General features: G+C 47.2%; 2 protein-coding genes across 4 annotated transcripts; both read left to right on the forward strand.

Annotated features, from left to right (window-relative positions):
- The first annotated feature begins 804 nt into the window (after positions 1-804).
- Positions 805-16,187, forward strand: SAR1A (secretion associated Ras related GTPase 1A). Its single transcript, XM_028109661.2, has 7 exons — positions 805-909; positions 5,435-5,508; positions 5,634-5,753; positions 6,180-6,245; positions 8,750-8,853; positions 11,865-11,996; positions 13,856-16,187. Exons 2-7 carry the CDS (start codon positions 5,451-5,453, stop codon positions 13,970-13,972), a joined length of 597 nt encoding a protein of 198 aa, XP_027965462.1. The 5' UTR covers positions 805-909; positions 5,435-5,450; the 3' UTR covers positions 13,973-16,187.
- A 2,179-nt stretch (positions 16,188-18,366) lies between these two features.
- TYSND1 (trypsin like peroxisomal matrix peptidase 1) lies at positions 18,367-26,253 on the forward strand. Of its 3 annotated transcripts, none has more exons than XR_015767147.1 (5): positions 18,367-19,675; positions 21,378-21,508; positions 22,723-22,908; positions 24,525-24,816; positions 25,369-25,456. XR_015767147.1 is itself a non-coding variant. In XM_028109645.2 (4 exons), exons 1-4 carry the CDS (start codon positions 18,498-18,500, stop codon positions 25,584-25,586), a joined length of 1,713 nt encoding a protein of 570 aa, XP_027965446.1. In that variant the 5' UTR covers positions 18,370-18,497; the 3' UTR covers positions 25,587-26,253. The 3 variants fall into 3 exon arrangements, 1 of the variants encoding a protein (XP_027965446.1); XR_015767148.1 differs by having other exon boundaries at positions 24,652-24,816; XM_028109645.2 differs by lacking the exon at positions 24,525-24,816 and having other exon boundaries at positions 18,370-19,675; positions 25,369-26,253.
- The last annotated feature ends 349 nt before the right edge of the window (positions 26,254-26,602 follow it).

Consider the following 26,602-nt stretch of genomic DNA (forward strand, 5'->3'; position numbering starts at 1 on the left):
TAAGGAGAACTGAAATGTTTATGATATTGGGTCCTACTATCCAAAAACATCATTCATCTTATCACTTGCCTTAGCTTTCCTATCTGTAAAATTGGAGTAATAATACCAATCTCGTAGGGCTGTCTTCAGAATTAAATGAGAAAATGCTTGGGAAGGACGGCAGAGTAGAAGCCAACGTGCTGCTTTGCCACTTCCTAGCCTATGAGCTTGGGCTATTCTGAACCTTGGTTCTCTCATTTGCAAAATGGGGAAAATAACAGTATCCGCTTCATAAGGGCTGTTATCAAGGCCAAATACGGGGAGGCATGCATGCAAAATACTCAGTGCACTGCCTGGAACGTAAGTGCTCAATGAATATTAGCTGTTCTTCCAAAACATAGGCTATCCCGGAGAACCGTGACTGGAAGCAAAGGCCTTCTGGGATCCACCCCAGGTGGAGGGCTGTTGGGGCAACTCTTCTGTCCGAGAACCTACCTAGCCACCTGTCGCCGCTCCGGATTTTGCCGGATCGTGTGCGACGGCAGTTGGACTAAAAGCGGCGATCCCGAGCGTCTAGGTGCATTGCGAAACTCCAGGCTCCTGCCCTGCCCCCGGAGTCCCGGCGCTGCCACGTCTCGCGCGTCGTGCTCTCCGTACCGGAGGAAGCGGAGCCAAGTCTGGCCCGCCCCCGGGATCGCTCTGCGCGCCTGAGGCCCAGCCCTCCGCGGCCCGAGTCGTCGGTAGGTGGCTCCGGCGCTTCAGAGCGCCGTGACGCTACGAGGGGGCGGGGGCAAGCGCGTGCCCGGAAGTCCCGGGGGAGGGGGTGTTACGTATATCCGGCGAATAGCTGGCGGTCCCGGGTGCTGCTGGGCTGTGTTCTGTGAGGGAGGGTCGAAGCCGCCCGCCGCCGCCGGAGGAGCCCCCTTGGCCGTGAGTCGGGGGGCTGCTGCGAAGGAAGGAGCCGAGGGGCCCGTGGGGCTGGGGCGGACGGCGGGGAGGGTCGGGGCGGAGGCCCGCTCAGGCGGGGTTGCTGTGTGTGTGTGGGGGGGGAAGTGACACGCAGGCGGTTCTGTGGGGCCTCGGGGCTGGTTCTGGGTGGGGACGGGCCGACTTGGCCGGTCGGCTTCGTTCCCTGACAGCCCTTGGGGTTATCGGGTCGATCTGCATTCCTTCGGGGGTCCCGCAGCTGTGGGGCGGGATAACAGTTTTCTTGTCTGTACTGTGTGCTCAGGTTTGCGAAACGGTTTCATATCCCGTCTCGGATGAGCCTCAGCCCTTGGGCGGGTGGGAGTCCTTGATGACTATCCTTGGTTTGCATCCTGGGGAATAATAAGGTTCGCGAGGCAGTGAATTGGCCAAGGCCCGGCCGATAGCAAGAGGAGTGTTCGAACCGGATCTCTTGACTCCCAGTCCAGTGCGGACCCCCCTCCCCGACTTTCAGCTCTGTGTTATCGTCAGATGCCCTGAGTCGAACCCCGTATTTTCTTCTTCCACCTTCCTCTTTTCCTCCCTCTCTTCAGTGCGTGGAAAAATTCGTTCGTGTGCATTTGGTATAGATTAGTGTTTTCTTCATGATTCTAGCCTAGAGGTCAGGAGTGCACTTGGGAGGGTTGGCACTAAATTGTCTCTGTTGCTATCTCTCTTGCTCTTGTCTTTTCTCCTTTACCTCGATCTTTCTGCTTAGGTCGCGACAGGGTACTTTTGGTGCTTTGCCTGGGGGCTTGCTTGACCTTTGATATTTACCCTGCAGCTAAGCATAGTTTCTTAGCTAAAAACCAGCAGCCTGCTATCCCAGATGTGTCCCAGGAATGGTGTCTCAAAGTTGTAATGATATGCATAAGAAATGAGTATGTAGAGAGAGTAATGCATATATTACTGGCTAATGGTCAGTATTGGCTAGTGCTTCTCTTTTTTATTTACTTCATTCTGATGTCATTCCTGAAATTTGCAAATTTTAGTTTGGGGTACATTGGCAGTGCTTTTGTGGTAGTTTAGAGTTCTTAATTTGTGGTAGTTTAGAGTTCTTAAATTTTAGAGGACGCTAATTTGCCACAAGATGCCATAAGGTGGTAGAGTGGATCAAGGATAGGAAATAAATAGAATGTTAGTTATTAAAATACCATTCAGAAGACATGGTAAGTTGTAAGGAAGAAAACTGTAGAAGATTATCTGTTTAGCTGGTGGGTTAAAGAAGTTTTACGTTTCTTTAAAAGCAGTTTTGTGAGTTGGATTTGAATTTTATGTAATATTAACAGGAAGAGCTTTGGCTTTGGCATTTAAAAAGGAAGGTTTCAGTTTTGGCACTGACACTTTTTTAGCTGAGCAGTTTTGGTTAAGTCAGCTGACCTAGGAGTATCAGCATCCTTGCCTTGTTGTTGAAAACTAAGGACTCCTGCCCAGTAGGGTTTGTGTGAGGTTGAAACGAGATGTATGTGCAGGCACTGTATAAAACTGTAAAACTACTCATGAGGGGTACAGATCCTAAGATCTCAAGGATGGAGGAGCCACTGAAGCCATTTCCTTAACTTTGGGTAGCAATACAGTGTAACACTTTGGGTCTGTTAAGGGTTTTTATAATTTTTTTTAACATCACCTGAAGAGTTTCTCCGAGCACTTTTCCATAGATCATTTTGGAGGGGAGCAAGAATGTCAAGGGGAGATAAATTGGAAAAGTCAAACTAATTCAGTTACCATGAAAAATTCCTTAAAGAGGGGTTTTCCCATTGGAGAATTCATTGAGTTTGGAAGAATTCTAAAACGATGTGGTAAAACTTCACAAAGAGTCTATAAAAGTATTGGTTGTAACCCTGTGTAGTACACATGAATATGTAACAATGGGTTTTTTAAAGGAGTTCAGAGTAGGAGTGATCTTAAAGAGAGGTTCTCTGTAAAGGTGAGCCTGACTTCTCCAAGTTGTAGACTGAGAAAAGTAGGGAAAGATGACTGGTTTGGGGGAATTGCAGAGAAGAGACACATTGTTCTTTTACTTATCTACAGAGGAAACCTAAAAACAGGAGCTGTGTAAGTGTATTTAAGTCATTAAACTTCTTAAAGTGCCGACTAAGTTACCACATTATTTAACATGCTAAATTTGGTCTCTTCCAAAATATATATTAAGATTTTGTTTATTTATTTGAGAGAGAGAGAGAGTACAAGCAGTGGGAGCGGCAGAGGGAGAGGGAGAAACAGACTCACTGCTGAGCAGGGAGCCCGATGAGGGGCTTCATCCCAGGACCCCAGGATTATGACCCAAGTCGAAGGCAGACGCTTAACTGACTGAGCCACTTGGGCGCCCCTGCCAAAATATATTTTAATGTTACTGAAAAGGGCAAAAAAAAACCCCCATAGTTAGTATTTTTTTTTAGAAAAGCTTTTGCCTTAGCTTCTACTTTCACCCAAACTACCAAGCTTCATTTGGCCTTCCATGTTAAAGACCCATAGAAAATAAGCATTAAGCAGTCCCTAAGGTTTATAGGTAAGGCCTTATTTTTTTTTAAAGATTTTATTTATTTAATTGAGAGACAGAGTGCACATGCCCACAAGCAGGAGGGAGGGGCAGCAGGGAGTCCAATGCAGGACTCTCAGGACTCAATCCCAGGACCCTGGAGTCATGACCTGAGCCAGAGTCAGACGCTTAACTGACTGAGCCACCCAGCCGCCCAGGCCTGATTAAAAAAAAAAAAAAAAATTCAGGGCACCTGGGTGGCTCTGTCAGTTAAGCGTCTGACTTTGGCTCAGGTCATGACTCCAGGGTCCTAGGATCAAGCCCCACATCAGGCTCTCTGCTCAGCAGGGAGTCTGCTTCTCCCTCTCCCTCTTCCTCTGTGCTCTCTCTCTCTCAAATAAAATAAATAAAATCTTTAAAAACAAAACAAAACTCAATCACTGGATAGAAAAAAGATACCTACATACATATATATATATGTTTCAGTTTATTTAGTTACTTATTTAAGTAGTCTCTGCATTTAATGTGGGGCTCAAAATCATGATCCTAAGATCAAGAGTCACAGGTTCCTCTGACTGAGCCAGCCAGGAGCCCTCAAATTAACATGTATTGCCTCAACTTTTCAACTTCTTTATCTAGCATTCTTTGAGTAAAGAATATAGGTGGGTTTTTGTGGGTAACCCTGTTAAGGTCACTAGTAAAAGTAACAAAAGTAAACTTTTGTTTACTTTTTAAAACAAAAGTTCATGAAAGTTGTATTTGAGAGCAGTTGGTCACATCTAGTGTAGCCTTGTGTTCACATGCTCTTGCTGATGGAGAGTGAAGGGGGATGGGGACTGAGTCCTGAGAGTCTTGCTGATGGGGATCTTTTTTTTTTTTTTTCCTGCACCAAATCTGAGATACTGAGGCAAAAGTTCAGAGACCAGAAAATGTTGAACCTGAGAAACTTTGACACCACCACTGGCTTTAGATCTTACCCTCTTAACTCCTTTCAGAGTCCTCTTGCTCATTACCAGTGTATGTAGACCTTTTAGTAGCTTTGGGTCATCTTTTGTTTTGTCTAGGCTTATGGAAAACAGTAGGAAAAGTGGTCTTAATATTAGTACTAATTAGTGTGTGTACTTGGCTAGGAACCTACTTCTATGCCCTGAACAAGTATTCTTATTTTAAAGAAATCCCTATTTGTAAAATGGGTTAGGTCTTGGTTACTCACATTATGAAAAGATTCTCTTATTTCTTCATGGTTCTCCATAATAGTGATATCGTTTCTTTTTATAAGTTGACACACAAATCTGTAAGAGGGGTTAAATAAATATTGTTAAGAAACATAGCATTAGTGGGGTACTTGGGTGACACAGTCGATTAAGCTTCTGACTCTTAGTTCAGCTCCAGGTCATGAGCTCGGGGTTCCCTGCTCAGTGGGGAGTCTACTTGAGATTCTCTCGCTCCCTCTGCCCCTCCCCGCTCCCGCGAGCTCTCTTTCTTTCTCAAATAAATAAATAGATCTTTAAAAAAAAATAATAGTCATTGGTAAGTGGGGCAGGGCAAATTATGTCAGCCATTAGGATTTTGGTGACTGTTTTTTAGAGCTGTTTACAAGGAAGGGTCAATATGCTTTCATTCTTATTTTCTGCTTAGTGTATTGATGTGATGTTTTGATCTAGATTATTGATGGGACTGATTTCGTAGAGGTTTTGCTAACTGGTATAGACAGCAGCCATGTATCTAGGGAATGTGAATGAGCAACTGCCTGGAGGAGAAAAGAGGAAAGTATATCTTTAACTCCTAGTCCTTGGAGTATCATAGATTGAAAACTGATAGAAAATCAGGAGTTTGTGCAGATCTGAGGACCCCAGAGACTTCCCTCCAGGGTGCAGAATCCTTTATTTTCTTACACCTGAAAACATGGGACAATAAACATGCATCAGGGCTACCCAATAAGGGTTAACTTCTCCAGAGCTGTACTAGGATTCAGAAAGCTAATGTTTGCTGCTTTCATATTTTCTACAGGTAGTAAGCATTAATAATGTCTTTCATCTTTGAGTGGATCTACAATGGCTTCAGCAGTGTGCTCCAGTTCCTAGGTAAAGCCATTTACTTGAAATATATCATAGGTTTCAGACTTTGTACATTTCCTCCAACAATCTAAATACAAGCAGCCTTTGGTAAGCAGAAAGCAAAGTTATGTTAAATTTTTTTTCTTTTTTAGGACTCTACAAGAAATCTGGAAAACTTGTATTTTTGGGTTTGGACAATGCAGGCAAAACCACTCTTCTACACATGCTCAAAGATGACCGATTGGGCCAACATGTTCCAACATTACATCCAAGTAGGTTTGAAAATACCAGGTGACCTTTTGATATTTGAAGGTCAATGTCACGGTTTGGGGATGAATCCCCAGTTGATTGATTTCTTGAGGTCTCAAAAGACAGCTCACTTGAAAAAAATTATCTGTACGACATTCAGGTCATATATCCCTAAATCTAACCCTCTGGGACTCTGTCAGTATCTGTTCTCACTAGTTCTGTAAGGGGACACATCTCCCATGTCTACTTCTAAGAAGCAGTAGACACTTTGGAGAAAAAGAAAGTTGGCTTTTTAGAATAATTTAAGAAATGTTTTCACCCTTGTATCCTTTTCTTTCCAAGGTAAAAGCTTCATTAAATTTTGTGTTTGTATTAACTTACAGTACTGGGAGCTGGGCCTTGTTGGATGGAAGAGTTTATGTCTTTTTTCTATTTTGACAATTTTTCAGCATCAGAAGAGCTTACAATTGCTGGAATGACATTTACAACTTTTGATCTTGGTGGGCATGAGCAAGGTAAGAGATGATTCAGTGGAAGAATGGTATTGACGTATGGTTCTTTTTATACCCTTTTTTTTTTTAAGCATTGTGACATTTTTACCTTTTAAATGGTGATTAAATTATGATTGAGATCTTATCACTTAAAATTGTTAAGTACTTTCAAACTTGTCAAAAGTTGCATAAATACAGAGAACTCCACTCCTTTATACCTTTTGCCCCAATTTATTAGTCTCTATGTAACACATATTAAGTTATCAAACCTAGGAAGTTTTATTTTTATCTACTCTGTAGTGTATATTTCTCTTTTTGTCAGTTGTCTCCATAATCTCCTTCATAGCACTTTTCCTCTTGATCTAGTACAATATCAAATTTAATCATGTCTCTTTTATATCCCTTAGTCAATGGAGTGTAAGTATGTAGAAAATTGTTATTATTTGTAAGTAAGTTCAGATTTGTCAAAAGTTGCAAAAATAATACAGTGATATACTTGTGACCACTCTGATCTATTTTGTATACTCTATCCATGTGGAGCGGTTGGTAGAACATTTCCTTCTACCTTATTGTTCTTGTAGTACATTTTGCCTTATGGAGGCCATGTCCATTTGGTTCCTAGATTCCTATCAGGTATCTTGTGTGGGTTTTGGAGATACATAGAATGGGGCATCTTTTTCTGATGGACACTTACTTCACATTTGGCAAGACTTTAGGCTTAGGAGTAAAACATTTAAGATGTGAAAATAAATATTCTGCGAAGTAGGAAAAAGAAACTATTGAAATTTTGTGAGATTTATTCATTTGTTATTGAGTTGAGAAGTCTCCTTTTGGAGCATTCATTATATTAGGTTGAATCTAATACAGCTTTTTAAAAGCGTAGTTAAAAGAACAGAATATTGGTAATTTTAATTTTTTAGCCAAGTAAGTTTAACCAGAAATCTGAGTGATCCAAATGATTTTATAGTCAGTGATTTCATTATATAATTACATTTATTTCAGTTCTTTAATATTTATATCCCACAAAAATCATATGTAGTATGATCACAATCACATAAAATACCTGCATAGAAAAAAGATTGAATGAATATATAGGAAAACATTAGCAGTAGGTGTGTTTCTCTGGAGGATTATAGATGATCTTGTATCTTTTTTTTCTATAATGAGCTTGTATTTTCATTTGGGTAGGAATGGGTGTATGGTGGCTTTTCTGTTTCTTTCAAAAGGATTTGTAACTGTTTACAAATTTAAATTCAGAGATAATACAGTTGTAAGAACTGAACTGAGACCATTTGGAGAATGCAGCAGGAAAGATGCTTTTAAACCCCTCAACTGAGACTTAATGTATTATTTGGTGTGATAAATTTAGCTTTCAGGTTTTGATAGATTAAGAAGGGGGGGTGTGTTACATGTAGTTTTGTTTTGTTTGAGGCAAATTTATTTAACAGACTTACTTTATCACAATAACTTGCCACCATTTTACAGAAATTACTAAAATGCTATATATTTGGAGATTTCCTTTTCTTAAAAAAAACTTAAAAATTTTAACTTCTAAAAGTAGGCCAGGCTCATGGCGCGTGGCTGGTTCAGTCAGCAAAGCATGCAACTCTTGATCTCAGGGTCGTGAGTTTGAGCCCCACATTGGGTGTAGAGATTACTTAAAAAAAGGTAGTTCAAGCTCCATGTAACAAATTGAATACACACACAGCATATGAATATGGAAGGTAAAAGGTGGAAATTCCCCCAGCCTCTCCTTCCCCATCCCACTCTTTAGAGGTAACCATTATTAACTATTTGATGTAGAGATGCTTTGTTATTCATCCCAGTGAAAGTAACTAGAGATGAATGACTTAGAAATTAAAGTATTGCTTCCCAAACCATTATCACTTCATGGCATAAACAAAAAAATAAATAAAATTTATAAGGCCTCCTGGGTTAAATATGGGAGACTGAGGTAATTGCCTGGCAACTTCAACCACCTGTCAGGCCCAATCTCCTGAGGATGGACGGAGCAGGTGTTTCAGTACACGTACACATTGGTTAGTTAGGAACTGACTTGGAACTAATGGTATGTGGACAGGTAATTTGCATCTTGATAAATTTGGCTTTCGGGGTGAGGTAGGTCATTTAACTGAGTAAAAGTGACTGGGTGTCAGACAGTAGGGAGTGGTGGAAACTTTGCCAAATGGAAGAGCCCAGACTTCATCTAAAGGGGTCGCTACCACTCAGTTCCAGCTGATAAGTGACATGTAGGTAGGTATGTGTGGGATTGCCAGATGTTGCAGTTTTTCCGAAAATCAGGCAGAAAACCTTGATTTTTTAATTTGAAAAAATCAGATTCAGTTCATACGCCATTAGTGTATACCCTTTGTTCTGATTTAATACTGGTTAGGACTTGGGGAATCTATATGGAATTGAATGCTATTGAAACCTATCCAAGGTTTGCCCATTTTAGGGCAAAAAAAAGATAAATTTTTCAAAATATGTATTTTTTTTTGATTAATGCAACTACAAACTTTGTCTTTTAGCACGTCGGGTTTGGAAAAATTACCTCCCAGCAATTAACGGGATTGTCTTTCTGGTCGACTGTGCAGATCATCCTCGCCTCATGGAATCCAAAGTTGAGCTAAATGTACGATTATATTTTTTCTTTTTATGGTCTCTGTTTCTTTTAAGGAATATAGGTCAGTAGCGCTAATACTTCAGCATTCCAGTTACCATTTGATGAAAGTCCTAGTTACAGTAAGAAGGTGTTTTAAAATCTAAGCCCTTGCTTTTCAGTGTCCTGAGGAAACTCAGCTTGAACTCCAGAAAGTTAACTTTGTTTATATCTATCATAGGGTGACTGTCCAGTTTGCTCCCACACTCCCCAGTATGTGCCTGTTGCCCCAGCATAATGAACGCCTTTTTCCTTCCCATATCATGGATGGTCCCTGTTTTTGAAGCATTGGGAGAGTGAAACCTTAAGAGAGAGATGAAGGGTTCTTTATGTGTTTGAATCTGGGTTCTCACTCTGTGTCTGCCCACCTTTGCACTGAATGACTTTGTAGACCTTAGTTAGCAGTCTATTCTCAGTCTTCAGTTTGGGTCACAGGCAGCATTTGATACTGTCATGTTTTCTCCTTTCTCAACATTGCATTTTCTTGGCTTCATAGTTCTTGTCATATTGCCTTTGTTAATCCTTACTGGGTCACCCTGCACCTCTTCTTTTTATTTGATTTGTAACTGTCTCTCTGCATTCTTGTTCCTGGCAATTTGAACCTGTGCCATGTTTATTTGTGAGTTTGTGAGTATGTTTCTTGAATCTATATAGCTCTGGTCTCGTGTAGAATCGCTTATAGGGCATTCCTTCCCTTACTTGACCTCTTGGCATTGGCATTCTCTCTTTTCGTTGAATTCCCATTTGCATTCTTGGGTTTGGTGTGCGCTCTCTGGCTAATACTTCTCAGATTCTTGCACAAGCACCCATTCCCCTGCTTAAATTTTGGTGTTCCCTAGGGTCTGTATTTTATCCTAGGCTAGTTCAGCCTACTCTCATTCCTTCATCTGCCACCCACAGGCCAGTGACTCCCATATGGATTTCTCTTGTTTAAACCTCTCTTGAGCTCCAGCCTCATACATAATGCTATCTACTAAAGAACTCCACCTACCAATTCCAGTCTCCCAGAATGGAACCATTCCCCACCATCTACCTGGACATGTGGTCCAGATCCTGTGAATGTAGATTTCAATACCACCCTGCCACATTATGTAATGCTAGAAGGAACTTTTCAGACTTACCATTGGCCTCTTTAATATCCTTTAATAGATCTCTATCACCTTCTGGATAAAATCCACAAATCCTTTGCACAGCAAAGACTTTGCATAAAGTCTTCCCTGATCTTTCCTCTGTTTATTTCTCCAGCTTCTTTTCTCTTTATTGCCTACCTTGAACTACATTCCAAACAATAGAGAACAATTTGTCCTTCCTTCAGTATGCACAAGTTGCTGTAGGCTTTCTCATCGGACCCCCACCCACTTTTGCTGGTAAATTAAAAAATGTCCTTTCAGAGATCCCGGAGTTCAGCCATGACCTCTTTTAGGAAGCTTTCCCTGACCTCTTGGACTTAGACTCGCCACCTTATCAGTGTCTGTGGTCCTCACTGGTTTTCTTGTAGGTCTCTTCATCAGACTGTGAACTTAGAAGGGACCGACCTTTGTTTCTTTTTGAAACCCTTGCACTTAGCAAAGCATCAGACATACAGTAGGCATCTGGTTAGTATTTAATCAATGAATGACATCCTTACTCTGATTTTATCTAATAATCCCTGGAACCTAAGATGGTCGAAAGTATGTTCCCCTTTATCCCTTCAGCTCTACTCTCCTTTCCAAGCTTTTCCTGTCAGTGGGCACTGGATTCCCAGGCTTGAAATCTGTGCCAGCTCAGGCCCCTCTTTACCTGTCTTATCATCTAGACATCAGTCTCTTCACTTCTTTCTCCACAGTGCCTGTGGCACTATTCCTTGGATGCTGCCATCCTGGGCTAGGTCACTGTCTCTTATCTGAGCACACATAGATACTTTGTATGAATTCAATGTGTTCTTCTACACGATTGTTTTTTAAGATTTTATTTATTTGAAAGTGGGGGTGGGAGGGGCAGAAGGAGAAGCAGGGAGCCCGACATGGGGCTCTATCCCAGGACCCTGAGATCATGACCTGAGCCGAAAACAGACGCTTAACCAACTGAACCCCCCAGATGCCCCCTTACACACAGATTCTATTCAGTAATTTCTGGATTTGGGGTCTTTAGGATCTACTGCAGCTAACTTCTCAGGCATCATAATGTTGATCATGCCTTCCCATTCTATTTTACTGTGTGTCAACATATAAAGACAGGCAACTCTCCATGTGGCTTTCTGAATTCTTTTCTTACTGTAAAGCATTGCTTATATTCTTCCTTCTCCTTTCCACCTGTCCAAAACCTGCCCTTCTTTCAGAGCTTAGTTTGGGTTCCTCAACTTTGCTAAGACTTTCCTTAAGTCCACCATTTCCCCTGCCATTTGATTTCCCCGAATGTCTTCTGGTATTTATATTCTGTCCCTATTCATTGTGACAATCATACACTTGCCTTGCTTTGTTGACAGATGTGTATGAACATAGAGTGAGGATTTCTCGAGGCCAGGGATATGTCTTATCTCTTTGTATCCCTATCAGTGCCTGAGATAGTGCTTTGCACACATTGGGCACTCATTGTATATGCGGGGACTTCCTGTCGCCATCTTTGAGGCTCTGTAGCCAGAGCATTCAGTCTTCTAGGACTGTGCTCAGTGGATAGCCTGAGGATGGTCTGTGGCTGAGTGATTTATCTCAGAGTTGAGGTTGGGGCAGTTCTGCTGCCCTGTAAATAGACATAGCCTTAAGTTGCAATTGTTTTGAGGCTGTTAAGGGATTCTTACCTAATGTCAAGGTAATTTTGAGGAGTTTCTTACCTAATATTAAGAGTGTTGTATAACGTGAAGACTTTTAGTTCATCACTTAGGTATAAAGATGATCAGAATTTCTCTTTACATTTGATACTTTGTAGACAAGTGAAAGTCCGGGTGGTTTTCATGATCTGGTGGGCCTTCATAGATTCCTCACCTAGCTCTTTTATGTTGTCTTTAGGCTCTAATGACTGATGAAACAATATCCAATGTGCCAATCCTTATCTTGGGTAACAAGATTGACAGAACAGATGCGATCAGTGAAGAAAAACTCCGTGAGATATTTGGGCTTTATGGACAGACCACAGGAAAGGTAAGAGAAAAATCATCAGGGGACATATTATTAAGGAAATTCACAGCTGTTGAGACATTCATATTTTGCTATCTAGATTTTACTTGTCTTTCAAAAGTTTAACTGGGCCTAGGATTGGTTTTACCATAGGTGATTTGTAGTCATTCAGAAGGCAGGGGCCTATTCTTTCACTGTTTTCTGATGAAATTTTCCTCAGGTATATGAGGATGAAGAAATTGGTAGGAAAGGCAAACTTACCAATTTAAGAATTTTCTGACTCTCTTTTGATTCTAAATCAGAGAAATCTTTTTTGAAGGAGGCCTTTTTTTTTTTTTTAAAGATTTTATTTATTTATTTGAGAGAGAGAATGAGATGGAGAGACAGCATGAGAGGGGAGAGGGTCAGAGGGAGAAGCAGACTCCCTGCCGAGCAGGGAGCCCGATGCGGGACCCAATCCCGGGACTCCAGGATCATGACCTGAGCCGAAGGCAATCGCTTAACCAACTGAGCCACCCAGGCGCCCTGAAGGAGGCCTTCTTAACCAGAAGTCAGTCTTGTTTTTGGCCGGAGATTTCAGGTTATGAAGAAGAATGATCATTCATGATCACTTTCCAAGCACTGAAACCCAAGCACTGGATTATCCTCAGTGTTCTCTGCTGAGAGACGTAGGACTGTAATCCCCATTTTGAAGATGAGGAAAATCTGAGAGTTATTTGTTCAGATCTACACAGCCAAGTCAGTGATAAAACCAGGAATAGAACCTGAGTCTCTCAGATCAGTAGGTTATATGCTGTCTCCAGCTGGAAGGAGAACTCTGATGCAGAAGTGCTTATGAGAGAGAAAATCGAGATCAACTGTAGTTAAGCAGGAATTCTGTTTTTTTCAGCTTGTAGTTTTGGCATAGTCAGTTTTAAAAATTTCCCTGTTCTGGGGTCTCTGATAACCTTCTGACTTTTTTTATATGGTTTCTTATTTCTTAGTTTTACCTCTTCTTGATTATCGATTTCTTTCTAGAAACATTTGCTTTAATTTAGTTTCCCCTCTTCTGCATGAGCGTTATACAACATGAATTCTTAATTTCCTTGATATAATTTGTTATTAGTATAGATTTCTGAATGCTTGTGCTAATGAGAATGTCCTTTTTTTTTTCTTTAAGAGTTTATTTGAGAGAGAGCATGCAGAGAGAGAGAGAGAGAGCACAAGCAAGGGGAGGGTCAGAGGGAGAGGGAGAAGCTGACTCCCCGCTGAGCACAGGAGTCCCACTTGGGGCTCGATCCCAGGACCCTGAGGTCATGATCTGAGCTAAAGGCAGATGCTTAATCCACTGAGTCACCCAGGCGCCCCTCTTTTTTTTTTTTTTAAAGATTTATTTGAGAGAGCAGGCATGTGTGGTGGGGGGAGGGGCGGAGGGGGAGAGAATCTTGAGCCAACTCCCCACTGAGTGAGGAGCCCTATACAGGGCTCGATCTCATGACCCTGAGATCATGACCTGAGCCGAAACCAAGAGTTGGATGCTTAACTGACTGAGCCACCCAGGTGCCCCAAGAATGTCCTTATTTCCAAAGAGTCTTGGACTTCTCTCCATCAAAGAGCATGCTGGTTCTGTGGGTCCTAGTGGCCTTTTTCTTGGTTAGCTGTCATAACTTTCCAGATGATGGTGTGTTCAAAGTAAAGGTTCTTTACAGAGAGAATCTGGGAATAGAACTGTGCTGAAAGCATGAAGCTCTGGGGAAGTTATCTGCATGGCCTTGACTACGTTTCTATAATTAATTCCTACTTCCTTTGCTTTTGAGGAATAAAGAGAGTGATTTGTGATCACCCTTTCAAGCTTTTCCACCATGTGGATGCTAACAGGCCTTTCTTGGTTTTGCCTCCCTTAGGGGAATGTGACCCTGAAGGAGCTGAACGCCCGCCCCATGGAAGTGTTCATGTGCAGTGTGCTCAAGAGGCAAGGCTACGGCGAGGGCTTCCGCTGGCTTTCCCAGTACATTGACTGATGTTTGGACAGTGAAAATAAAAGAGTTTTACTTCTCTGGACTGATCCTATTCACAGCTTCCTCATGAACTTTTCTAATAGAACAAGGAAAGCTCTTCAACCGTGTCTGGCGTTGAGAAGCCAAGAGTCTCTGTCAGCTCTCCCATCGCCCAGTGGTGACATGTGCTCTTCTCCACACTGTCGGGAGGTAACGCTGCCCCATGTGCTGGTGCGGGGCAGCATCCCGGGACTCGGAAGCTGGCAGGATTTGCTGGGTACAGCTGTGTGCCATCATGGGGCACCTGAAAAGAAAAACACGTCTCACCACTGTGGTTGATTTCAAAAGAAAGTGATTCTATTTTTTAAAGAAAGTGTTGTTAATGTAATTGGTGTCCCTCCTAATTTTTTGAGTTCAAAATTTACTTGGTCCAGAGTTTTCTATTTTTTTCTTTTTGATCTAGTGAATGGCATTTAGATTCTTCATAAAATTATGCACAGAAACGTTGGAGGCCAGAGCTCAGTCAAGTGAAGTTACTCCTGTTGAGTTAGCAGGTTAGTGAGAGAAGCTCCCCGTCTCTCTGACTGCCTTGTAGTAGGTGGCGCCACCTGTGCACAGTGGAGCAGGGGAGGGCAGGGCCTGGCCTGGCGGTGGCGGCAGGCTTCCACTGTGGTCAGCCAGGGTCATTCCTCACGGTGGTGTGTAGAGCAGATGGTTGGTTCACTGTGGGAGGAGTTCAATATAGAGTGGTTATTTTATTATTTTTACTTTCAAAGCTACAGATTTCAGACAGTCTTTGCTTTTATACTGTTACGAAACTGTTTCTCTCCATAGCTCCTCTTTAATTTTCAGTTGACTTTTGCCTCATAAAAGAGAACATCCCCCATGTTGTCCTACACTGCAGGCATGCGTCGGTTACTTTTGCACAGATTCTAGGGGAAGATTTTCTGAATAGGTGAGTCACACAGGACAGTTAACAGCTGAAGGGCTTTTAATTCTGTGAGTTGAGAACTTAAAAATCTGGCATTTGTAGCATTTGTTTGGATCCAGGAAGGATTTATTTGGTGGGCTTTAAAGTTCTCACTTGCAGGATTTGGTCTTTTTAAGGGACTGTTCATGAGCTCTTTTTATAGGTTTTTTTTTTGGTATGAAATTGCCTTTCTCCGTTCCAGAAATAAGCTGGGGAATCTCTAAGAACTTTGTGTAGTGTTGTTCTTTTTGAGCCAGCGTCACTTGTCATTAAGAGCTCAGTATAAAAAGCCTCAGCATGCCCAGTAGTGTGATGAGGATCATTTTCATAGCATTCCTTTTTCTTAGTGCCATGTGTAAAATTGGATTTTCATGATCTTAACCAATATTAGAGCCTTTCTTAAAATGGGGGGATGTCTTCCTTTTTCTTTAATGAGAGATTAGAAGTAGTTTCCTCAAAACTGAAAATTGTGATGAAGATGCAAAGGTTTGAACTAAATTCAGTGGAATTCTGTGTCTAATGTGAGGGTAAGGAAAGTGTGGATAACCCACTCCAGGCATGAGTGAGAGTATTACCCTTTAATGGATTTCTCACTGTTAGTCTTCAGTACTGACCTATTAGGAAAGCATACTTTCTCATTGCCAGGTACCAAATGCAGCAGCTCAGTAAAGGATAAACCTGGGGAGAGCATGCCTTTCCTCTGTTAGCAAGCAGAGCTGGATTAAAACAAAATTTTTGGTTTGGAAAGGGGTGAAAGCCTTAAATGAACAAATCTAGCTAATGGTGAATGAACTAGGTAGTTAACTTGCACACTTTTAATTTCCTTTGGCTAAAGGTAACCCATACTTCTTTATCCAGAGACTTGAGAAGTATGAACGCAGTGCTAGTTTTCTTGTTTTTTGTTTTTGTGTTTTCCTCTTTGTCCCTAATCATTTCGTAGCAAGCTAGAAAACTGGATTCTACACAGCTCAGCTCTTTGTGAAAGTGGTTTATTTTGGCCACTGGAGAAAGAGGGGATTGAAAAGTCAGCTGGCATCTATTTCTTCACAGAAAACACTGTTCTATAAAAAGATAGCAAAAGAAGCTGCTGTGAGGAGCTTGGCTCTTAACAGTGAGGATCAGAGCTTTGTACAGGAACTCCCATGAATTGAAACTTTTCATTCTGTTTTATCAGAGTGCATATATGTCCTATTTCAGGAAAAGTTAAAAGTCATTTACAAAAGAAAGTCAATCTGTATCCTAAGCATTTTAATAAAAAGTTAAAACAAACTTGCTATCTTCTGCCATTTATTTTTTCATTTATTTGCGTTGCTTCGTTCTGAGTTTGAACATCTCCTGATGTTTGTTGTGTGTGTGGTGGGGGTGGGGAAGCAAAAGTTGTTTCCTTCCTAGGAGAAGAAATACAAAGGATATGAAAGACAAGTTTTGCTACCAGGAGAAAAAAAAAGCCTAGGCCAATTCACACATTTCAAAGTAATAAATTTAGTACCATTTGAGAGGCTTCGAACATGTGATCCCAGGATTGGTGGTATACTTTCTAAACAAAATCTCCTATTAACATGCTAGCTAGCAAGGAATGAGTCCAGTTTAGCTGTTTACCATTCATCATTTTATACAAAATTGGAGAGCTTCAGTTGTGTGCTGCATTTGATAAAATAGGGAAAGGGATGAAATGTGTGCCTGTACATTTACCAGGTTTGTAGGAAGCCTTGTTTTTAGAAAACCCAAATGAGATTCTAAAACTAAAGTAATGGGACAAATAGAATGGGAAGCAAAATGCAACAGGTCCTTTTTGACCAAGCATTAAAAGTGTTAGAGTCATCTTGTGATTGAAACTAATGTCCCTGTTACTAAAGTGATGGGTTCTATGGGTAAGTGTGGATAACCCACTCCAGGGGTGAGTGAGAGTATTACCCTTTAATGGATTTCTCACTATTAGGAAAGCATACTTTCTCACTGCCAGGTACCAAATGCAGCGGCTCAGTGAAGGATAAACCTGGGGAGAGCATGCCTTTCCTCTGTTAGCAAGCAGAGCTGGATTAAAACAAAATTGGGTTCTATCGCCATGGGTTCTATGTTTATAAGTAATGTCTGTGTCGTTTGAGTTAGAGTGGCACATGAGAAGTACAGACTGAGTCAATGAGCCCAGCACTCAAGGGGTCTCACCTTGGCTGCTGGCTGTGACTGGGGACTCTTTAATGTGCTGTAAGCAGAAAAACCTGATGCATAACGAACGGTTCGTGCCGGAGGCTTGAGTGTCATTAAGGGAGAATCACGGGACTCTAGAGAGAAAGAAACTCTTAATTGCTAGGAAGTTGGGATAATTAGATTTTCCTGTGATCGAGACAGCTTCTGTGTCACAGAACCAAAAGAAGGCCGTGCCTGCTATGGAAGACTGCTAATCTCAGCCCCACCTCATACTATGATGGGTCATCATTTAACTTTCTCCAGCAGGTTTGTTGGAACAGCATTAGTTTTATTCGGAAATTGAGGCAGAAAGGTTATGTAATTTAAGTAGTAATTGAATAATTTTTGTTAATGCTGACATGCGCTACAATAATCTGGGCTGTTGCCTGTGTTTGTATGGCCTGTGTGGGGGGAAAATGCTGCCTGTGACATAAAATTCAGATTTCAGCGTCCAAAGGGAAGTTTTACTGGAGCACAGCAATCCATTCCTTTAGCTTTTGCCCTGCTACGACTGCACACTTGGGTATTTGAGAGAGCATATGGCCCGCAAAACCTGAACCACTGAGGCTCTAGCCCTTCACGGAAAAAGTGTTTGGCCCCCGACCTAGATAAATCCTAGGTGTGGTTACAAATGTTATATATGGTTATGAGATGTGCACACTGCAAAGTATAGGGTTGTAGAATTGAAAAATTTGACTTCGGGTTACTGTTCATCAGTCTTAAAGGGCAATTTTATTTTGCACAAACCCAGTTTTCATCAGTTTTGTCTTGGGCTTTGGCATCAAAAGGTCCTAGGTGTAGTCCTGTGAGCTGCATGCCACCTAGTGGATTGCTGTAGGGTTAATTCACAAAATTTCAAGTTACTAACTCGGCCAAGGGGCCAAGGATTTCCTTGCCCTTATCATGCCAAGGGTCAGAGACCGCTGGTTTAGACTTGAGCATCTAGATACTCAGGTCCTATCACTGCCTGGGCAAGTCTAGCCACGACGGCCCTCATTTCTATTACTTTTCCTGCAGCCCAACGAACAGAAAGGGGACTCCGCCTTACCCAAGCCCGGTCTCTCGGTAAAACCACACGCCACCCCCCTCCCTGAGCTTATCGTCCCGGACTGCTTCGGCGCCGAGGTCGCACAGGTGGCCCGAACCAACGAGGGCGGGGAAAGGGATGGGGTCAGCCTAGGCAGCCAATCAGGGCTCGGCCCCAAGCCCAGCCAATGGGGCCGGGCAAGTTGGGGCTTAGCCAATCGGGCCCGACGAGGAAGACCTGAGTCAGTGTTTGCACCTCTCGCTTCCAGCTTTGGGTGGCGCTGCGTGGGACCCGTGGGTCCCGACCGGGGTTCTCGCTGTCTCTCTCGTTCCTCTGAAAACCCCGTGTGCACCGTTCTGGAGGACATGGCGCGGCAGTGGGGGCCCTCCATGAGGGCGGCCGAGAAGGCGGGGTGCGTGGTGAGCGCCTCCCGGGCCGGGCAGGCCGAGGCGGGCTCGTGGAGCTGCAGCGGAGTGATCCTGAGCCGCTGCCCGGACCTGGTGCTGTGCCACGGGGGCATCTTCACCCCCTTCCTGCGGGCCGGGAGCGCGGCGCTGACCGCGGCCGGCGCCGCCTTCCTGCCCGGCGACAGTTGCGGTGACGACCTGCGCCTGCACGTGCAGTGGGGTCCGGCAGCCGCGAGCCTCGCAGGCCGCGCGGAGCGGGGCCGTCCGGGCCTGTGCACGCCCCAGTGCGCCGGCCCAGAGCCCGGCCCGCCGGCCCGACCCGGCGGCGGGCGGCTCCTGCAGCCCCCGCGGCCCGCCGAGCTGCTGCTGCTGCTGAGCTGCCCGGCCTTCCGGGCCCACTTCGCGCGCCTCTTCGGGGGCGAGGCAGCCGAGCAGTGGCGCTTCGCGAGCGCGGCGCCGGACGACGAGGTGTCGGAGGAGGAGGAGGAGGATCAGCTGAGAGCGCTGGGCTGGTTTGCGCTGCTGCGCTTGCGGCCCGACCCGGAGGAGGAGGCGGCGGCAGAGGAGGAGCGTGGGCCGGTTGTGGCCGTGGCGTCTCCCGGGGCCGTGCCCAAGGGCGCGCCGCTGCTGGCCTGCGGCTCCCCGTTCGGGGCCTTCTGCCCGGACATCTTCCTCAACACCCTCAGCCGCGGCGTGCTCAGCAACGCAGCCGGCCCGCTGCTGCTCACCGACGCGCGCTGCCTGCCCGGCACCGAGGGCGGCGGCGTGTTCGCGGCGCGGCCCGCGGGGGCGCTCGTGGCACTCGTGGCCGCGCCCCTCTGCTGGAAGGCCCGCGAGTGGGTGGGCCTCACGCTGCTCTGCGCCGCCGCCCCGCTCCTGCGCGCCGCCCGAGCCGCTCTCGGCCGCCTGGGCCCCGGCACCCACGCCCTGGCCGCCCTCCTGCCGCAGGAGATGGGCGCCCCGTGGGGCCTGCCCCTCCGAGACCCCGGGCCCCCGTGGGCAGCTGCGGCCGTGCTGGTGGAGTGCGGCACCGTCTGGGGCTCCGGAGTGGCCGTGGGGCCCCGCCTCGTGGTGACCTGCCGGCATGTGGCCCCTCGGGAGGCGGCCAGGGTCCTGGTGCGCACCACGCCCCCCAAGTAAGGCCCGCAAGGTTGCCCCAACTCTGCCCGCCTCCCGCCCCCAGGCTCTCAGATCGTAACCGAGGAAAATGGAGGCCTTCTGGCGTCATGCTGATGCTTTGATGGTGTAGTGCGGATAGAGATCTGAGTCAGTCCCCTCATCCTCGGCATTCAACCCCAGTGTAGGGGATACGGGGCGTCCTTCCTGGCAGGGGGTGAGTGGGGCTTGGGCAAGATGCCAAGCGACTCTGGACTGGGGGACTGTGGCGAGTCCCAGCATCCCTGACTGGGCGTCTTTGAACACCCCCTCCCAGCCTGAATTCCTTTTGAACTTTGACAGCTCTGTCTCCTAGCCCTGCACCCACACTCCACTAGGCCCCTTGAATGGAGACTTCGCCGCCCTGTTCTCTCTCCCCTGAGAGCGGTAGTGGGGTCTCAGAGGCCCAGAATGCTGCCTTCCTGGGGTCAGGAGAGGGGCCTCTTACTCTTACTTGATTGCTCTCTTAGACCTTAAGCGGAACTTCCCATCCGGATAAAAATGACAGTGTGGAATTCCACCTAATTAGAACGTGGGAGTGGGGCCGAGCACACAGATGTACTGGAATGATCTCTGGGTGATCCTGGCAGCCAGGTTGGGACTTTGGTCACTTACGTCTCTGCAGGGAAAGCACTCTTGGCCCCTTTTCTTCCATTTGCCCGGCAGCAGGGACAAAAGCCTTGGCTTCCTGGCTTGGGTTTGTAGTACCCGTTTTGTTTCTGCGGTAGTTCCAGGTGCTCAACTTAGGAGCAGAGGGGTTATTGCACCTTGGTGTTAATGCCTGAGGTTCTGTGCCTGGCTCAGCCTAGCCTTGCAGCCCAGGCCTTTCCAAATCCCTCTCCTGAATTTCCAGTGTTAACCCAGCCTGGCTTTGCCGTGGGGTGTCTCCCTGGAAGCCAGCAGGACGGCCATGGCTCTATAAGGAAGACTGGTAATGAGGATTTCCCGAGGGTGTGGTGCCCAATCCCCCGGCCCAAGGACACACACACTTGCTTATAGGGAGTCCACGGGGTCTGTTGGAAGGTGTCCCTGCAGAGTGTAGCGGGGAGCCCCTGTGTGGTCCTGGGCAAGCCAGTCTCTGCTCCCTCTCCCTGAGTTGACCTGTAAAGTCTTGGAACAGAGAGCCTGGCGTACAGTGAGAGCTATAGAAGTGCTGGCCTTTATGTAACACAGGGACACAGGATCGAAATCCTACGTCTGCCTCACCAACTGGCAGGATTGTTTGCCCGAAATGAGGCAGTGAAAGAAAACACTGGGAATGTGTGCCCTGGCTTCTGCCACTTACTGTGTGACCTTGAGGAAGTTACTCAACCTCTCTGGCCCTCACATGCACCATTTAAAATGGCGGTAACACCAGCGCCTGGTTCTTAAGGCTTCGATGAGAACGAAAAGGGTGTGCATAGAGCATTAACACCTGCCCTGGCCCACAGTGCTCCCCAGGTGCCAGGCATTAGGAATATGGGGAGGCGCCGGGGGCTTACACAGAAGTATGAAGCATGTTTGGAAGTACCACAGGATGGCCGAGGGCGTGCCCAGAGATGCCTGCCTGGCACGTGTCAGGGCTGTTGCCAGACCCGTCAACCCCCAAGTCCGTGGCTTCTACAGTCACTCTCATCCCCTTGCTTCCTCCCAGTGCTAAAGGGTCAGAAAGCTAGCCCGTCACTTTGTTTCCCTTGCTCCTAGGAGTGCCACGATCTGGGGACGTGTGGCATTTGCCACTCAGGAGACCTCCCCCTATGACGTAGCGGTAGTGAACCTGGAGAAGGACCTACACGGTGTCCCCCTGCCGGTGCCGGCTGAGCATTTCCATGAAGGTAAAGGGCAAGGGGCCCTCTGGTCTGGGGGGGGAGCTCAGGAGGAAAAGTCAGTGCTGAGCACTCTTAACCCTCTAGATCAGGGGGCCAGTCCTCTAGGCGGGCTCCCTGCCCCAGCCCTGCTGGAGTAATGAGTCAGGGTGGCATGAGGCTGGGGTGAAGTCAGCCTGGTTTCAGCGCTTTGGCTGGGGTTGCTCTTGGAGGCTTCCCTGCTGTGCCCAGCATGCCCCAGGTCCTGGCGAGGGGCAGAGGTTGCAGGTGGGATCCCTGGTGAAGGCTAAGGCACACCTTTTTCCCTGAGGCCCTGCAGTAGTGTAATGTGGAGGGACTGAGTGTGGGTTGGTGGCTCCTTGTAACACTGCAGGCTGGCCAGAGCAGTGTTAGACTTTGGAAGCTCCGGTGGCATGGCATGCTGCCTTGGGAGTGCCACAGGTCTCACTGTGGGGATGCACACCGTGAGCTCTCTCAGTTGGCATCTCTTCTGCCACTTGCTAGCCCTGTGTCCCTGGACAGGCAACTCCATATTCTCTGCCTCAATTTCCACATCTGTAAAATGGGAATAATGCTCTCTACTCCTGGGCATTATGAGGAGTGGGTGAGACGTTGCCTACAAAGCGTTTAGCCCTGTACATTCAGAGCACTTGCTAAAGGAAGTTACTGGCAGGTAGTTGGTCATCATCATTACCACCTTTTTTCACCAAGAAACTTCTTAGTCCAAGGAGGAGATGGGTGTTAATGTCACAAACATTTATTATTTTCATTTTTTAAAAAGATTTTATTTATTTATTTGTCAGGGGGAGCTGCAGGCAGAGGGAGAAGCAGGCTCCCCACGGAGCAAGGAGCCTGATGTGGGGCTCGATCTCAGGACCCTGGGATCATGACCCGAGCCAAAGGCAGACACTTAACTGACACAAACATTTATTGAGCACGGGGCTGGGTGCCAGGGACCCTGAAAAGTAACTCCCCGGTCCAGCAGGGAAATGAGGGCCGGAGAACAGCCTGATGCCAAGAACAAGTGGTGAGCAGGTGCTGGGAGCTCAGTGGACGTCCTGGCCTCTTCCTGTGGGGACCTGGGTCAGACTTCCTGGAGGCAGGAGCCTGAAGGGCAGAGAAGGTTTGGAACTTCGGAGAGGGCAGGGAGCAGGTTGGGGAGTGTGTGAGTCCTGTCAGACAGAGGTGACTCCCCACCTTCACCCTCCTTTCTTCCTGGGCAGGCGAAGCTGTCAGTGTGGTGGGCTTCGGGGTCTTTGGCCAGGCTTGCGGGCCCTCGGTGACCTCAGGCATCCTGTCAGCTGTGGTGCGGGTGGATGACACAGCGGTGATGCTCCAGACCACATGTGCCGTGCATGGTGGCTCCAGTGGCGGACCCCTCTTCTCCCCCCGCACAGGAAACCTCCTGGGTAAGCAGCTCCGTGGCCCTCTCCAAGCATTCCCCTTGCCAGAGCCTCGGTCCCATCTAGTGAGTGCTGGGCATCCCACCCCAGGAGCCACCCTGGGCCTGGGAAGATGGTGGGCCTGATGCCCAAGAGGTAGTGAGCCAAGGTTTTTGGGTACTTGTGCTCTTAGAGTGGAGAGAGACAGACGCTGAGCAGGGAGGGGAGAGATCTGTGTCCCCGTTCCTTCTCTGCCAGCACGCCACCGCAGGTAAGTCACCTAATCTCATTGGATCTGTGAAACTCAGCAGTTGGATCAGTCCAAGAGTCACAGTCCAAGTGAATGAATGAGGGCGTGAAGACAGTAGGGAGTAGCGGGTCAGGGGTGACCCGGGGTGAACAGCACCCCGCTCCAGCACGGTGGTGCCTCCTGACAAAGGATTGTGCGCCTAACACTGCCCGATTCCTCAGCTGTTCACTAGCAACTGTGACCCCCCCCCTTTTTTTTAAATATGTGGTTGTTAAATCTTTCCATTTGAAGGTTTTGGTAACTAATTCTGGTTAAAAAAATAAAAACAGTCTGTCCATTAAAAAAAAAATAAGCCAACTGTGAGTGCACGTGGATACCTCCAACTGCACTCCCCGCCACGGCTTACGCGATGCGTCCCCTTCCCTTACTTCTGACATGGTGAGAAACCTTGCCTTGCTCTTGCTGGCAGGAGTGGAATTCCCTTATTTCTTCAACTGTGGGACACAAATAAAGTACTTGCAGAATCCCTACCTCACACCCTTGCGAGGCTCAGATTTACCAACTAGAGTATAGTGTTTAAGTGTGTATGGTTCTCTTTGTCTGGAGCCTTCACATGTCCCAGCGAAACCCTGTATTCCCAAGTTTCTTAGGGTAACTGCTTTCTTCTCCTAACCGCTGGAGGGCAGTTAGTGATTCATTGGTAATACGCTTAGAGCCAGTATGTGCATATACAGAGAAGTGGGTGTAGAGATAAGTATAGATGTGTGTGTGTGTATAAAATCTAGCTCTGTGCGCTGAGAGAGGCCAGAGGCAGTGACACCCCACTTGCAGTGAGCACACCGAGAGCCCAGATCATGGTTTCTCTAATAAGAGGCACCAGGAAGTGACTCATTCCGGGGCTTGGGCAGGGAACATTTGGGACGAACCCCGAGCACCTCGTGGTGCCCAAGGGGAAGGAAATGCCAACAACAAAATGGCAAGCGCAGCAAATGAGCAGAGAACGCAGAGGTGACTTGGAGGAGCTCCTAGGAGGACGGGCTGAGCTGCAGAGTACCCGTGATAACACAGAACGGCCGAGTCCATACCGACGTAAGTAACCGAGGACGCTCTGAAACGGAGACAAGCGGTGGCTGCTCCTTACGGGAGAATTCCAGTTTCTAAGTGCAGAAGACATGAGGGAAGTGGAAAACCACAGAAGGAATTGCTGTGGACAGGAGCCACCGATGAATGGAAAGTAGAAATCAGATCTTTGCACGATCCTAAAAGAGTTCATACTTACAAGGAGGAAAGTAGTAAGCCCACAACAGAGCAGACTGGCAGATAGCACGGTAGCTGAGCGGTCAAGGGTCACTAGCATCACAAACGCTTACAGACATCATCCACCTCCTGATAGGCCGCCTGGAGAAGGGCACAGGTTGCTATTCTCAAGCACGCCGAACCTCACGCTTACCGTGAGAAAACATCGGGTGACCCCAGTCTGAGGGACGTCCTAGAGAACAGCGGACCTGTGCTCTTCCAAGCGTCAAGGCCATGAACGATAGGGCAAGACTGGAACCGGTGCAGCCTGGAGAACACTCGGGGAGGCACGACGGCCCTGGATGGGATCCGACAACAGAGAAAGCATCATGGAATCACTGACCACATCTGAAGGCGTCCTGTGTTGCAGTCACTGGCGTTGCTCCAAGGTTACTATCCTGGTTTTGATCATTGTTTTACGGTGACATGAGGAGAAGCTGGACAAAGGGCAGGCAGGGACCTCTACTATTTTGGCAAGGCTCCTGTAAGTCTGAAACTGTCTAAAAAAGCACATCCCTGTGCGCACACATGCATGCGCAGACGCCCACAGGCAGCAGTATTCGTTTATTCATTCAGGCAGCAAGGACTTGGGTGAGCGCTGCCCTGGGCCACGCACTGTTATGCGGGTACTGGGGAGCCTGGGTGGGCAGAGCCCACGGAGCCGACGCTGGTTGGTTGGAGAGGACAGTAGCAAAGCCAGTGAGTGAGACACTGCGTATTAGGTAGTGACGGCGTGAAGGGGAAAGTAGATGCGGGAAGGGGCACAGGGGGGCAGGGGGGCCAGAGGCCAGGAGGGAAGCTGGGCGTCTGACGCTAGGAGGGGGCTTTAAAGTATATTTAAAGGCCCAGCGGTCCTAGGGCCTCCGGGCTGGAGATGGGCCTCAGCCCCCATCCATCTGTCCCCTGGCTCATACCCCCTTTCCTCTTTGACTCCTCAACAGGCATCGTGGCCAGCAACACCCGGGACAATGACACAGGGGCCACCTACCCTCACCTGAACTTCAGCATTCCCATCACGGTGCTGCAGCCAGCTCTGCAGTGGTACAGGCGGACGGGTGACCTGGGCGGCCTCCGTGAGCTGGACAGTGCCACGGAGCCCGTGAGGGTGGTATGGCGGCTGCAACGGCCCCTGCCAGAGGCCCCGCGGAGCAAGCTCTGAGGCTGCATCAATCCTCTGGAGAGAAGAACCACCATATTACGCCACAGCAAAGCGCTGAGGGTAGCAGCCTCAGGATCCAGACAGGGCACACCCCGGCTGGGCCTCCACCCCTTCAGCCCCACCTTGTTCGGCTCTGCAGTCGGACCAGACTTCCCTTCGGCCCCATGGGTCTCCAACCTGGCAGCCTGTTTCGGGATGCTCTTTTGAGCCCTCAACTCTGCCCACTGGCACTAAACTCAGCTGTGTTATTTCTCCTTCTGGGGAGCCCCGTGTCAGTGCACAATAGCCCTGGTCCTGACAGCCAGGGCAGGCTGGAAGGCAGGCCCAGCCCTGGCTTTGCATCTGTCCCCTGTCTCCTGATGGCCACCGGCCACGGAGCAACTGCTTCATGGGGCAGGAGCTTCCTCAGAAACCCTCAGCAGAGAGGCCTGCTCTGAAGACCAAAGAAAAGACGAAAAGGATGTCTTTCTGGTTGTTACATCTCTAGGTGGAGTCCCTGAAGGTTAGGATTTGTGGGTCTTCATAAGTCAGGTGTCGATGACCTCCAGGAGCACTCTGACACAGTGCCTTTACTTTCCAACCCATAAAATGGGCCTCAGGGATCTCACTGGGTAGAATGTGTCTCGTTGGGGGTTGGGAATAAAGAGAATGTCTAGGAGAAACTCTACTTCTATATATCAGGTTCTTTTTTCTTCTCTGTTTCAAAAGTTGAATTGGGAATAGGAAACCACCAGGCACAGAAATATACCTTTTCTGTCCTGCTTTCTCGGTGGGGGGGGTGTGAGCCCGTGGGATACTCTCGTACCAGACTGGGCCTGGCCTCAGGTCATGGTGCCGGTCAGCACTGCGTGGGGCTCGCAGCCCCCAGAAGGTGGTGGTCTTGGCCTGGCGGTAAGTGCTTCCAGAGCATCCAGCTGTGTCCACGCCTGTACTAGGCCCTGGGCGTGGGTTGGGGAGTTCAAGGTTATGAATGAGACCACGGCAGCCCCAAGGAGCTAAGACCAGCCCTGCAAGTC

The sequence above is a fragment of the Eumetopias jubatus genome, unplaced genomic scaffold (genome assembly GCF_037043125.1).
Source record: "Eumetopias jubatus isolate StellerSeaLion01/CBP00866 unplaced genomic scaffold, mEumJub1_p1.0 scaffold_17, whole genome shotgun sequence".
Lineage (NCBI taxonomy): Eukaryota > Metazoa > Chordata > Mammalia > Carnivora > Otariidae > Eumetopias > Eumetopias jubatus.